Source organism: Harmonia axyridis, chromosome X, assembly GCF_914767665.1.
Source record: "Harmonia axyridis chromosome X, icHarAxyr1.1, whole genome shotgun sequence".
NCBI lineage: Eukaryota > Metazoa > Arthropoda > Insecta > Coleoptera > Coccinellidae > Harmonia > Harmonia axyridis.
The window spans coordinates 6778597-6794062 of NC_059508.1; the positions used below are offsets into that span (position 1 = coordinate 6778597).

General features: G+C 35.2%; 2 protein-coding genes across 5 annotated transcripts in view; both read right to left on the reverse strand.

Moving 5' to 3' along the window:
• LOC123685571 (solute carrier organic anion transporter family member 74D-like) overlaps nucleotides 1–6964 on the reverse strand; it is a 64037-nt gene extending 57073 nt beyond the window's left edge. The window contains exons 1-3 of one of the 4 annotated variants that reach the window (XM_045625249.1): nucleotides 6599–6963; nucleotides 5787–5910; nucleotides 2998–5233 (exon numbers count right to left, since the gene is read on the reverse strand). In XM_045625249.1, coding sequence (XP_045481205.1) covers nucleotides 3056–5197 — 2142 coding nt within the window. In that variant the 5' untranslated portion in view covers nucleotides 5198–5233; nucleotides 5787–5910; nucleotides 6599–6963 and the 3' untranslated portion in view covers nucleotides 2998–3055. Of the gene's footprint in view, nucleotides 1–2997; nucleotides 5234–5786; nucleotides 5911–6598 lie in introns of those variants that run through there. The other 3 variants (XM_045625246.1, XM_045625251.1, XM_045625247.1) reach the window with 3 other exon arrangements.
• Nucleotides 6965–11131: 4167 nt separating this feature from the next.
• LOC123686137 (52 kDa repressor of the inhibitor of the protein kinase-like) lies at nucleotides 11132–11578 on the reverse strand. The gene has a single exon (XM_045626129.1). It carries the CDS (start codon nucleotides 11576–11578, stop codon nucleotides 11132–11134), a length of 447 nt encoding a protein of 148 aa, XP_045482085.1.
• Between the last annotated feature and the right edge of the window lie 3888 nt (nucleotides 11579–15466).

Consider the following 15466-nt stretch of genomic DNA (forward strand, 5'->3'; position numbering starts at 1 on the left):
CGCTGATGAAATATTGCTTTTTGGAGGGAAAGAATACGATTGAAGCAAAATCTTGGCTTGATGAAGAGTTTCCGGGATCTGCACCAGAAAAATCAACCATCTTTGATTGGTATGCTAAGTTTAAACGGGGTGAAATGAGCACCGAAGACGGCGAACGCAGTGGACGCCCAAAAGGGGCTGTCAACGACGAAAAAAAAGTATAATTTTGAATGACCGTGAAGTGAAGTTGATCGAGATATCATTCACGAATATTTGTACATGAAAAAGTTGTGTGCAAAATGGGTGCCGCGTGAGCTGACAATCGATCAAAAGCAACAACGTGTTGATGATTCTGAGCAGTAGTGTTTGAAGATATTTAAGTGCCATAAACCTGAATTTTTGCGTCGATATGTGACAATGAATGAAACATGGCTCAATCATTTCACTTCGTAGTCCAATCCACAGTCAGCGTAGTGGACTACACACGATGAACCGAATTCAAAGCGAGGAAAAACACAACCGTCAGCTGGCAAGGTTATGGCATGAGTATTCTGGGATGCGTAAGGTGTAATATTCAATGATTACCGCCAAAAGGGCCAGACCATAAACAGCGATTATTATATAGCGTTATTCAATCGGTTGAAGGATGAAATCGTTAAAAACCGGCCCCATTTGAAGAAAAAAAAGGTGCTGTTTCATCAAGACAATGCGGCGTGTCACAAATCAATGAAAACAATGGCAAAATTGCATGAATTGGACTTCGAATTCGAAATACAAAGTGATATTTTCAACATGAACACTTGAAATGAGAAAAAATGATTCCGGACCTTGGCATGTGTCAATTATATCCCAAGTTTCAATAAATTCCGCCGATAAGTTTGGTTCTGATGGTGGTTTCATTATTTCTATGAACATACAACCTCACCGTGTAGCTTTCTAATGAAAAGCAGAATAGTTATTTATAATACAAGTGCAGAAGGCATTGATATTCTTCCACGAGTTCAAAATTCAAAAACGAGCCACGAAGTGGCGAGTTTTGGAATGAACGAGTGGTAGAATGAGCCTTCTGTACGAGTATTATACATTATTTTCTCTAATTCATTGCATTTTCATTGAAATTAATTAAATATTTCCATAAATATAATTTAGTGATTTTTGCATTGAAAAATGTTGGTTGGCAGAACTGATTTCTTTAAGGCAGATTGATGAATTGACAGATAAAGCCGTTGCGGAAAGTTCGGAGTGCCAACATAGAATAATAAAATATAACCATAAAAACAGTGCGTTTCTGATATATTCTCGCACGATTTTGTTCTACAAGATGTGGAAGAATGAACGGAATAACCACAGAATTAGAGAAATTAATATTTTGCAGTCAATCCGTACTCACCTAGTCCTACTCTACCTCTAAAAAGAGTATGTACAGTTACTCCCGGAGTACCCTGTATATTTTCATGACATGTCAAAGATCAGGAAGTTTTCGATTCAGATATTTTTTAGAATTTTCAGAATGCGAAATTGAACAAGAGCCCAAAAGGTCCTGATTTCATTTCAGAGCATGTCTTATTTTAGTTTTTCATTTTCAATATCAAACCTTTGGAATTAGTCGCGGAGATAAATTTTAAGCCCACCCTGGATAAAGTTAACATTTTGGAATATCTAAAATTAAAAATTGAAATAGAGAACTTATTGTTCAGGGAATATGATTTTTTTGAAATTGTCTAATGATGACGGGATTTTTTTCAATTGATATTTATTCCTGCAAGATTCGAGATAGTTTGCGTTGAAAAAGGAAATTGAAAAACCATAGTGTAATATGCGGTGTATTCTAATGATTACAACACAATATTTCTACTAGTTCCTAACTTGATAGACGAAAGCGATAGTAGAGTCTCTAATTTTCAAGGTCGAATTAATATTCCCATCAATACTTCTAAGCAGAACTTTCCACCCTTCGTAAGAGAAACAGTGGTGTATAAAAAATAAACAAATGTAGATTATTCAAACGGAGGAGACTGAACTCGAAACTAAACCAATCTGTGTATTATAGGCTCTTCGTTTCTGCCTCACAATGACCATTATTGATATTTTTTCGATACAGTTACCGAATAATAAAAGTAATTTCAATTCTTTGAATCGATCGAAATAGACTCTTAAGTGATACAACCTTGAGTGTCGTGTACAACGACGATTCGTACATATGATAGCGAAAGTGGTTAGTGTTTAATGTCTGATTTTATTGTTCGTTATATTCTTTTCTTATGACACCCAACAGACAGTACCCTCAGCATACTCACCTCCATTATCTATTCTAATTGCTTTCTGTGGCTTGAGAAAGGATTCAAAAGAGCCATGGTTCCGTTAAGCTGATTATGTACGAGTTATAATAACTGAGCCAGAGAAAGTTACGATAGCTGGATACATCGTCAAGCTTCGATTTTGATTTCATGTATCTAATCCACTGGAGTTTTTTTCATGGAACGTGCATCCCAGAACATTTCGTTCTTTCTCGAATAGTATTCGATTAATGTGATAGAGAAAATTGAATTTGCTGGAAAACAGGTTTATATATGATACCCAAAATATTTAGTTTTCAAGAAGATACCTAAGTGTTCGATTCTCTCGATGCCATCACATAATAATATTATAGTTTTCTAATTCACTATTCAAGGAATTCTGCAATACTACATATTTGATATAGAAAAAAAATTCTTCTTCCCTCAGAAATTTCTACACAAATCGAATGATAGTGTTGACTTTATTCCATTAAAAGCTTATTTGATATCGATTCAATAATTTAAGGGGCAAAAAACCAAGGGATTATTTAAAAGAATTGTATTGTTTTCAATAGCCGATTGCTAAATTAAGTTTATTATTATTATATTGAAATTATTTAAGAAACACCCTTTCTGCAGTGTATGAAATGGGTAAAACTAAAACAACTACCAGATATCAGATAGGTGTTTCAGTCACCCATATTGAATTCTTAAAATTATAAGGAGATTAATAAAACAATAATTGAATAATGAAAAACAATTGTTATATAATTTAAGTATATTTGGAATTATAATATATTTTAACATTTTATCAATTTATTCAACCTATCTATCTCTTCACCTAGTGTATCAACACTTTTTTTCAGGGTAATATTTTTCAACAGTGCATCTTCGAGTACAGCTTGTAACTTTCTGTTGATATCCAGAGAGAGTTCCAGAGTTAAATTTTCATCTGCAACCCTTGAACTATACATTGACGCCATAATACCGTTTAGTTTAGCCAAATCTGCTTTTGTATTGTCCATTTTATCTGAGGTTAGAGTACCTGCTTGTTCCCTCAACATGTAAACTTGAAGAAGTTTCGATTTTTTCTGTAGTTCAGCAATCAGGGTGTTAACATGTTCTTCCAGAAAATCGATCTTTTCAGATTTTCTAGCACTTATCCTTTGTAATTTAACTATATGTTCTATCAGGGTTTGTCGATTTATTTCTGCATCAGGCTGTATGACCTTAACATTTTCTTCACTGTATCCTTCACTACTCTTCTCAATAGCACCACTAAGCGATGACCTAGAGGAGCTAGTACTTCTATCGGCGTTCTTATATTCCTCCAAACTCTTTCTGCAACTATTCAGCTCTTTTTGCACCTCCTTCAAGGACAATTCGTATTTCCTTTTGATGATAGTGTTTTCTCCTTTCTGATCGTAAAGCTCTTGTTTTAATTTTGAATTCTGTTCTTTTTCCTCACTAAAATTTTTCCTTAATAGGTCAATTTCGTCCAGGTACTTCTGTTTTTGTTCAGAAAGTTGTCCAAGGAGCATAGCAGCTTTCGTTTCATGCTCCTTTGTCGATCTTTTTATATGAGTTTGTTCGGAGGTCAACTGATGAATTCTAGTTTCTAGGGCGGTAAATTCAGATTGAAGTCTCACGTTTTTATCTGTTAATTGTTGGGTAAACAATAAGAGTTCCGCTTCCCTGGTTCTACACGCTTCAATATCACTTTCTAGATCGGAATTTCTACATTTCAAAATGGTCATTTGCTCTTGGCATGCTTTCAATTGTTCTTGTTCATTGAGGAACTGGAGTTTGTACTGTTCTAACTGGGCAGTCTTCATTTGCAAATCAGCAGAATACTGTAATTGTTGGTCAGCGCAACCTCTCAATTCACTCAATTTCTGCCTAGATTCTAACCTTTCCATTTCCAGTTGTTGAACTCTTTGTGAGAGGTCGTTATTTTCTTGTAACATGTCTTGGTGTTTTGACTGAAGTCGTTCTAAAGAGGTTTGCAAAGTTTTCACTTGGTTTTCTCTGTCGTCCCTTTCGTGTTTCATCAGGATAAGAGCAGCTTGTTGTTCTTTACACCTTTGGTCCAGTAGAAAGGCTTGATTTTCTTCCGAATATTTGTAAGATTTTATAGATTCTTGGGCTTCCCTTTTCACTTGTTCCATCTGATCACCTGATTCCAGGAGTTTCTTGTTCAGGCTATCTATCATTTTTTGACTTTCTTTATGCTCTTCTATTTCATTTTTCAAATTGTTTTGGCACCGTTTCAGTTCTATTTCTAATGTGGCAATATCGTTCTTCTGACGCTCGAATTCTTGTTGAAGTGCTTTTTGTTCGTGAACTTTGTTATCGAACATTTGACATATTCTTGCCTTTTCCGATATCAGAGTTCGTACTTTATGTTCTTGAATTTCTTTTTCTCTTTTCATTTCTTTGTAATGCTTTTCCGCTCTTTCCCTGGATTGATTTTCCGCCAAAATCTTTTTTTCGCCGACTGCGTATTTAATAACCATATTTTCCTTTTCTTTGGTAGCATCATCTCTTTGTTTTTTGGCTTTGTCAAGAACTTCCGTAAGTTCTTTGTTGGTTCGATTCGACTCGCTGTATTTTTTCTGCAAATTTCTATATTCTTTCTCCAAGTCCTCGAATTTAGAGAAATAAAGAAAAGCAAGTTCTTTGTATTTCTCCAAGTCTTTGTTATCGTCTGTTGATGATGATTCATTCGTTTCTTCTTCGGAGTTTGTTGTTGGAGTGTCATTATCAATCACAGCGTATTCTTCTAGGATATTGGAATGTTGGGTGGGTGGATCTTCTGAATTTTCCGAAGACACGTCGTCTTTTTTGAGACCAATCTCGGCGTTTTCGAACATGAAAAAAATGTCACAGAAGTCATCGTCGCTTTCTAAAGTGTCTGGAATAATGTCCGATCTAGTGCCCATATCCTCATTCAAATTCCTTCAATCATTGGTAGTTGGCTGAAATATTGAAAAATTTATGTAATCATCTTTAATTTCAGTTTTCTATGGGAAGAACGATGAATACTTGAATGAACTTGTGGGCAGGCACTAGATTCGACAATTTTTACTCTATTTCCTTTTTTCAGTTGAGCTCTTCGGGGCCATCTATGTGATATTGAATTTAGGCGATTTGGTTCCCATTGAGAATTAGAATTGTATAGGAATATGTTTATGAATATCACCCCGCCCAAAAATTCAAGTGTAGGGAATCATGAAATGCAATAGATTTTTATGATGAGAATATCTTGGATTGACACGTTGAGTTTTTGTTGAGTGTCAAAGATCTAGGTTAGCCTTATTAATTACTACAAGACTTAGAAATATCTCCTTCCTAAAATGGAATGAGCTATTGTGAAAACCGTTCCCTGAGTTATTGTTGTTGATCAAATGGAAGATAGTCGTAGATTATGGAAATACACTCGATTTCAGAGATAACCGTCCGAGTTTGCTCAAGCAGTGAGTGGTGATAATGATGTGAAAAAATATACATTCGATTCATTAACGAGCCTACCTTTATTCAAACTGCTCGGATCTGATCTCCAAAATAATAAGCGTAAGCGGTTAGACCAGGATTCAGAAGTATTCCCATTATAAAAAACCTTCAAAACCATTGAACGTCATTCGATTATCTATGCCTGAAAACATTTATTATGATAGGATACTAGTCAATTATAGGGGATTGATGAAAATTGAGGAGAAAAGTCAGAATGGAATGAAAGGGATGCTTCTTCACCCTACGAGATACTAAACATATGTTTCGGAACGCACAAAAAATACAGGCTCTCTAATTTCGTCGTAAAAAACTCGGATAACTCGAATTATAAATATATACCGAGTAGTAAAAGGGTTGACCTTAAAGTCAGGTACCTTTGAAGGTAGTTTATTTCACGAACGGAAGCTTCAGCTTCGGGGTTTGTTGTTATATTCGGTCGAAATACCCTAATAGGGTGATGTTTTTATGGGAATAGTTCGTTATTCAGATTGGATTTTTGAAGAACTGGAACAGGAAATGAGTTATCGACTTAGGAAATGTAATTATCTAGGTGACATACTATTTTTATCCAAGTTTTGAAATAATCTATTTCGAACAAATTCTCAGATCTCCACTTTTGGATTATACAGTCGCGGTAACTCCAAAATCAATAGTGTTCCTAGGTTGTTTGTTTACAACATCGAAAGCAGAATGAGATAGATTAAAATGGCGGTATGTGCTTTTATCGATTCGAACGTGTAAATACGTTTTGCAAAACGCATTCTACAGTGTTAAACATACACAAAACATTGAGGATGCATCGGATTGAACCAAGGAAATTTTTTACGTACGTTTATATACAGGATGTCCGATGTGACTCAGTCATGGGTGGCGTTCTGTCGCTGGTGATGGTATTGATGTGTTACCCGTATGGATTCACTTTTTTTCGTGAAATACAGACGGAACAGAATTGTGTATTTGTCACGTAAATGAACTACACAACCGACACGAAACGTTGAACCATTCTGAAAACGAAGTCGATTATGCCTCACCGCAAAATGTCTAAGGAATGTACCGTAACTGAAGATCACAAATTCAACAGTTAATATAATACTTTTATCCCAAAATACTAGGTGTTGTACCTACTAGAGATTGTGGAGTATTCAGCGAAAACGAATTCTTAGTGAAAGTTGATGGTCAGGTATGCCTCAGGCAGTCTAGACAACAGTTGCATCTTTCTTCTGGTTGCTGAAGCAACTCGATCGACCACTGTATACCGACAAGTGGGGCTTGATAAAATTATACTTTTCCGAGTTCAAGATCTCACACCAGTTATACAACAGAAAATATATTTCAAAATATCAATCCTATATATAACTATATTACAGAAACTTGGCTTACACGGAAGTAATTAATGAGGCTTATTCATTTAAATACGATCATTCGTCTGTTTCTACAAAAATAAATTAAAAAGATATGAAGAGGTAGTTGAAGAAGTTCTTCAAAGTTCGAATGAAGCGTTGGTTTTGTAGGATAAACGAATTTTTGAGAAAAATTCCATTTATTCAGATGAAGGCTGATGAGTTTAGTTGATATCTCTACTGTCTTCTCAGCGCGTTTTACCACTGATTTTGAAGTATTTACTGGTCTAAAACCCCGGCTTAATATAATTAAAATCTATTGTAGAGAAATGAGATATAATTATCGATCATTTCCAGAGAAAAGCTGATAAAAAGTGCGCGAACTTTCTTAGCGCCAGTGTAGTTTGTGCAGAACAGCGGCGTCATGTTATTTTTCGGCTTTTTATATATTAGATTTTCTTCGGGATCTGAAATTCATCCATTCTAAGCACAAGTTCAAATCTCTCCTGAACCATCTCAATCAGCCTTAGGATAGATGAAGTCAAAGTGCATTCTTCAAGGTTCTCTACCTCAAATCAAGTTATTTTAAATCTGATAGGTATATTTGTATTCAGATGTATTATTCGAATGATTTTGTTGTTATTACTTGAAAAAGGTTTTGCATCAGCGCCAGTGCTTATGCTGCTTGAACCATTGATAATGGGGCATATAAGATTGATGAAAAAAGGAATTTTAAATCAATGCGTTCCAGTTACAGTACACCCCCACAAGCCGGCTTTAGTTCGTTTATATTTTCTATTCTGATAGGACGATAGAGGAAGCTTGAAAGCGTGTACACTTTCCTTGAATATACTGGTTTGTGTTTCTGAAACTTACAGGATGCCGTGTGTTACAGTACCTTATAGAGCGCTAGTATCACTCTTTAACACTGATACTGCTTCGAGACATTCTCGCTAGAGGGCTCTGGGATTTATATCCCGTATCGTCGTATCCAGTATTCGATCTTAAAAGAAGTTTTTTTCTTAAAAAAATAGCCCTTGATATGAATACTCTCCTATTTCTCACCGCTGACATTGGAAACAGCAAGTATATATTGAAATATCCCAACGAACACACCAAATTTATTCAGAAATTTTATGGAATCATTCAGTAGAAATACACAACGATAAAATCATAATATGATGAAGAATAATTTCATATCGACATTGAAAATTCAAGTAAGTGGATAATTCAATGCTACTATTGGCTGGAAACATAATTCATTGATTTGTGAATCTCATCATCTAGAAATACAATATATAATTGAGAATTAACCTTGATAAATAGAATTTATAGCAAAATCATTACATCTAGAAGAACTGAAACCGCTCCTGAATGAGATGAGAAACAATAGTGTACTTCCTGTATCGCTAAAAAATTCAAACTATTCAAATAACTCAATGCATAGCTGGAAAGATAATGAAAATCTGAATTCTGAAAATTCATTTGAAGTCAAAAATGATGGGAATTCCTATTAAAATGATTATAAAAGGTATTTTTCATTTAACTACTACTATTCTCAACAGTATTCTGCGAAAGAACATACATAGTATTAATCAACCTGTGAAATATCCGAGTGACGTTCATAAAAATATGAAATTCTCATATCAATTCTTCGCAAAATTAATTGGAATAATGAAAAGCAGAGCCGTATCTAGGTATTATTGCGCCTGTGGCAATATATCAGACATTTTCGAAGATCATTTTTCATCCATTATATTTTCTCATAGTATTTTTTTGTACATGATTTGAGTCATATATTTTCGTTAAAGTGATATATACATAAATACGTCTTAATTGCACGGCTTCTAGCATCTCTATCGCGATATATTAATGTGGAAAAAACCTATGTTCGTTCGCTTATGAAAATGACCTGATACCATCTATAGGCAACACATCAATCTCGGCTCCGTAAAATTCATGTTATCAATAGATTCTTTTCGCTCAAGTGACAATTTGATAAATTTATAGTTCTTCTTGCGCCGGTTATCATCGTTGAATAATTAAAATAGTTCATATTCATCTGAGGAAATATTATTTCATCTTCATCTGAAATCATTAGTGTTTTGTATCATCATTAAATAGACTAAGTTTAGATTGTGGATGAATTCTTGTTCGGAGAATTTAATCATTTTCTGAATTGGATCAGAAATAATATTCTTATCCTTTCAACCCCTTCATCCCTAATAGGTATTACTTCTAAAGCATCATCTTCAAAATCGAAGAGCGCAACAAGAAATATTAAGGTAGTAACTTTAAAACAGCTGTTTTTTGGTCTATTTTATTATTATTGTAGATTACCGTAATTTATTTCGTGAAATATCGTGTCTATTCAATGACCATATTACCAACCTACTTGAACAGACTCACTCGGCTTTTATCGATGTTCATGGCAATGAGTTATTTTTTCTTTTATCACTTGTGGACCCATGGGCTCTGTCCATTTTACCTAATTTATTTTATTAGAACTGTTATTGATGAGAAGGTCGTAAGTATGGAAATTTCAATTCAGTTCTTTGTTTGTAAAGGTTGTTTATTCAAATTCTAGTTTTTCTTTCAATATACCTCTATCTCTCTTTTTCCATGCGGAACTATCTGAACTATCTGAACACTTTTGGTCGATTATTTTCAATAATAATTTCAATAAGAAATAAATAAAAGATCATAGTGTAAATTTTGCAGTGTTTTTCCCTACTTTACGATTTCTGGCGATTTACTAATACCAAAAATAGCATTAAAGAAATTCGTTCGAAAAATTTAGCAATATTTTTCTATGAAACTTTTTGGGTTGGCCCAAAATTCATTTAACCTTTTCCATTTATGTATCCGATCTGGTTTTTTCAATGAATAATAATATATAGACATCCACTAAAACCACATATTCACATGTATGAGTAGAAAAAAATATACAAAAGGTACAGGATATGTCCAAAATATGAAATTCCAAAAATTATTTCATTGTACATGATGTATTTCGTGACATTCTCTACTGACTATATGATGCAAATAATCAATTTGCAGTGCATGCCTCTCTTTGAAATATCATGATGGCAAAAACGTGGAAATAATAAAAAAAAATGGTATGTACATCAAAAACGTGAAAGCAGAACAGTAGAAATAGTAACCAATTTAAATTTTCCTTTGTGATACAAATTCCAAATATGCCGTCATCATGGGCGCCCGCAGAAATTTTTCTCAGTGGGGGCAAAATGAAAATTATTGAAAAACGTCCATGATTGTATAGGCGACATCAGTATTTCGTTTTTATCAATTTCTGTATTTATATTCATAAGAGGGGGGAGGGCTATGCAAAAAAAAATTCAATATCTAGTGATTTTGAATTACTTGGCAAAAAATTGAACAAAGAAAAAAGCATTACATGTTCTTTCGAGTATCTCGTTTCAAGGGCTGGAATCAAATGATCTAAATATGCGAAGTAATCTTCAGCTGAATCTGCTTAATAATTAGATCTATACATTTGTCTACCGCAAATTCGTGGTTTTCCAATCTCTATATTGTGACTAAGCAATAGATGACGCTTTGGAAAAATTTCTGTGAAGCATGCATCATGTTTTCCAAATATTTCAATAATTAAATTTATATGACGGTGAACATCCACAAAATTAATAGAAACACCTTGTAGTGTATTTGCTATTGGTTGCAATATATTTGAATATTTACTTGCTACCGTCAAACAAACCACAAAAGTGAAAGTTTATTGCAGCCCATAACTGAGCAGCTCTTTCTGTTGTTGAAGAATTCATTGAAATTTCTCCAGATTTTAGAGCAGAAAGAGTTTTGAGTGTAGTTTTCAGAGGAAACCCGCAAAGATTTATATTCAGCTGACCAACGAGTTTCACAAGACAAAGAAATATTTGGAATCAGATTTCTTTTCAAAGTACTCTCTCGAAAAAAGACTATAATGTGCTTAACGGTGCCAATGCTATTACGAATTTCAGTAATTTTACTGATGTCATTTATTACTTAATTCAACCTATGGTAGGCACAATGGAAATGAATTACTTTCTTGTACTTATCTCTTATGATCTTTTGAACCCCGTGAATTTCACCAGCCATTGTTGAGCATTCATCATAACCTTGTGCTACAAGTTTGTCAAAATTCAAACCAGATTTTTCCATAAACTCAAGGATTGAAACAGCTATGCAATCAGCATTCAATTTCTTCAATTGTACGAATCCAAGAAACTCTGCATTCACTGTAAAATTTTCATTTTGCTCATGTACATATCGTATTCCAATAGATAACTGCTCATGTCCAGAAATATCAGCAGACTCGTCAGCCATTACACTGAAATACTTCGAAAAATTTGCTTCTTCTTGGATCTCGAAATCTTTATCACCCGCGTCTACTCTGAATTTCAAGAGATCACTAAAATTGCCAGAGTTCTTGGTGCTCTCTCCATGAGGCATATCGTGAGTTCCGCAAAAAACTATTGTTTTTATAATCGGTAAAATTTTTTTTTCTATTTTCTGCAACACTTTTTTTCTTACCTTCATCTATTAAAGACAATAGGAGAGTATATATGACATGAATTTATAAAAAAATTGACACGCATGGAGTGCGTTCGGTTCCATGATTTTTCTTCACCCAAAAAGTGCTCAACGCGTCTAAAAAAGTTTTCAATTCAAAAAATACCTCTGCTATAAGTTACACTTATATGTATACACATGTATAGTAATTCCATTGAAAACCGGAAAATTGTTGTGAATCCATCATTTTCCTTTTTTCCTTGACCTTTGGATTGAGAAAGTAATATTGAGGGAGTTGTGCTGAAAAATGAGGCAATCAAAATCTCAGGGGGGGCCATGGCCCCCCTGCCCCTCCCCCTGCGGGCACCCATGGTCTTCATTCAGAAATTGTCTGATGTCCGAAGTCCTGGGCAAATACATAGAAGTTAATAATTTCTTGTTAATTTTCAATTAGAACCAATTCAATTCCATATCTGGCGAAATTGTAGTTGATATACAAAGAAATATTATCAATAAAACGTTCCTGCTATTTTTACTGCAATTTTCTTTCAATTTCCTTTGTACTCGTCGATATCAAAGGGACAACAATTTGCGCATCAGGAATGTGACATGAATAATGAATGCACTTGTTAAGGGTAAAATTGAACATAATTGAACTTAAATTGATATCATGTCCTCTATAGTGTACCCTGAATTTTTTCAATTTTTCCGTACTCTGGTTTATTAAAATGAAGTCCATCTTGTTGTTTTTTAAAAGTATGTATTGGTGAGTCCTTCCCATCTCATTTAGAAGATCCGCCCTCTCTCGTGGGAGTCAAGGGCGGTCCTAGCCTTACATTTTGAAAGGGGGGGCCCCTTATGGGCTTTTTTTTATGTTTTATGTTTTTTTATGGGACCATTCCATTGTCTGCTTGAAACGCATAGTAACTGTTAGGTGGTTCCATTTTGGGAGGGGGTCATGACCCCCTTGACCCCCCTCCCCCTGGGACCGCGCTCGGTGAGAATGCAGTGTTTCATCCCAGGATCACTGTTGTTATTGTTACTTTTTCAGCAGGAGCGCCAAAATTACTCGAGCCGTCCCTGTTGAACTGTCATCTATGTTCTCCATAGTAGTAGTGTCAGAGTATAATCTTCTGCTCTAACACTTCCCCTCAAAACACGATGTCTTTTTCTTCAGTGAGGTTACCATTCCTAAAATTTCCATACACAATTCGTGTTTCGGTTTGGGTAAATTTTTTGTCAAAATATCTGCTAGCATGTAATCCGTAGATGTTGGATGAAAAATAGGATTTTCTGCAAGCATCAAAGCACTCCGATTATCGTTGAAAACTGAGATATTTCCTAAGTTCTTGAATTCCAAATCTGATAAAAATCGAAGTAAATAAATCGCTTCCTTGGCAGCTTCCGTAAATCCAATATATTCAGCCTTGGCGGATCAAAGTGCAAGAGTTCGTTGTTTATTTAAATCCCATGATACAGGTCCACCGGCGAAAATAAAAGAATATCCAGCATAGATCATCTATGAGTATCAACGAGATTGTTACCCCAATCGGCTTCAACAAATCCTCTTAGAGGCTCAATGTCTGGTTTGTAGATAATACCAAAATTCAGCCTTCCTTTCAAATATCGAAGTACTCCTTTTGCAGCAGTCCAATGGATTTTGTTTGATTTGTCATAGAACTTGTTGAATTTACCTAGACAGCTGGCAGTAAAACTGATATCCGGCCATGTAACCAACTATCGAAATGGAACTTTGTATTCCTCATCACCTGAAGATTGATTTCAATAACTTCACATTCGGATCAAGAGGAGTGTTCAATGGTTTTGATTCGGACATACCAAAACGCAGTAATAAGTCTGTGATATAACCTCTCTGATGTTTCCATTTCGTGAGAATTCTATTCCGAGACAGTAGCCAACTTCTTTCATATCTTTGAGTTGAAATATCCAACAAAGTTTATTCTTCACTTCGAAAATTATTGCTACATTGCGACAAGCAATCAGGATGTCGTCAACATAGATCTTGATTAAAGTTAAATGTTTCCCTTTATTCATTCTATACACACATATGGTAGGTTCAGTTCCAATGGATTTCAATAGTGAGTTCAGTTTTTCATACCAACTTCTTCCGGGCTTGGCGCAGTCCATCTAAAGACTTCTTCAGAAGACAAACATTATTACCACTCTGAAGATCTTCAAGCATATTCTCCGCTTTCGTTTCAATATCGGCCTATGTATATCCGTTGTCGATGATTATTTTGAGAATATCAGTGAGTTGCCTACGTGTTCCATATACAGGGTGGCCATTTGAAAACGAAACAGACGAGATTACAGACGAAATAAAGTTTTTCGATGGAAAAGCTCGGACAGGTCGATTTCTGTTTCGAGGGGGACAACTTTAGATGTAGGTTACGGACGCATAGCGCTTCAACCCTTGCTACTACAACCCTCACCCCCAAATTTTGAATAGGGAAGATGGGGTGAATGATACCTCATTTGAAAGGTATTTTTATACTGATTTCAGCACAGTAATTGTTTTTTCATTTTATGCATTAGTTCTCGAAATATTCTCAACTAAGTATTTGAAAATGAAGTGGTGTTTTCATGGCACTTGTAGTGTTTTGTGAAAAATCGACATTTTGAGCTTCAAAACAACCATGACTGTGGCTTCCTTCATAACTAACTAACGCATGAATATTTCGAGAACTAATGCATAAAATGAAAAAACAATAACTGTGCTGAAATCAGTATAAAAATACCTTTCAAATGAGGTATCACTCACCCCATCTTCCCTATTCAAAAATTGGGGAGGGGGGGGGGTTGTAGCAGCAAGGGTTGAAGCGCTATGCGTCCGTAACCTACATCTTAAGTTGTCCCCCTCGAAACAGAAATCGACCTGTCCGAGCATTTCTATCGAAAAACTTTATTTCGTCTGTAATCTCGTCTGTTTCGTTTTCAAATGGCCACCCTGTATATCTCCTCTTCAAGCTCACCATTCAAATAAGCACATGTAACGTCAAGTTGATGAATTTGCATTCCGAAACGAGCAGCTAAAGCTACAATGAGTCGTATTGAGCTTAATTGCGCAACAGGTGCAAGAGATTGATTGACTGTTGACTGAAACCTTGAGCTACTAGCCTTGATTTCCTTCATTCAAGCGTTCCATCAGCTTTATAGTTGTTCCTCAAAACCATTCGCCTACCCCAAGAGCGTAGAAATACTGAGGGTAATAAATTATTAATACTATAATGGTGGAAAGAAGAGAAATATTGCAATATCTGGGGAATTAATCCGACATTCTATGAATATATAGAAGTTACACAAATTAGAAACGCAGTACTAGATGAACATAATAATGAAGACTAGTACAAGTTCCTTGCAACTGAAATACCTTCACCTTATAACATGTCCTCTTTTTCAGCGAAACCATTCCGAATTCCGTTTTTCGCCTCCCTATCCGCTCCCTAAGAGAGCGGATATGGAGGTGAAAAACACCCTCGAACCTGTTTTTCTCGAATTTTCACATGAAGGACTTCCACTACTAAATAAAGCCTTTTGTAATGTTTGCTACCTAAAAAACTTTCTTCTGATACCAATCTGAGTCTCTTAACAAGAGGATGAGAGGGTGGAAAACACCCTTGCCTTGTTTTTTACATGAAGGACCTCCACAATCAAGATGGAAATTTCAAAGAATTTCTGCTTTTTGAGGAGCTTTCTTGCAATACAACGGAAAATTCCTTAGGGAGGAAATGCGAGGATTAAAAATACCCTCAAACCTGTTTTTTCGAATTTCCACATGAAGAACTTACACTATCAAGATGGGACTTT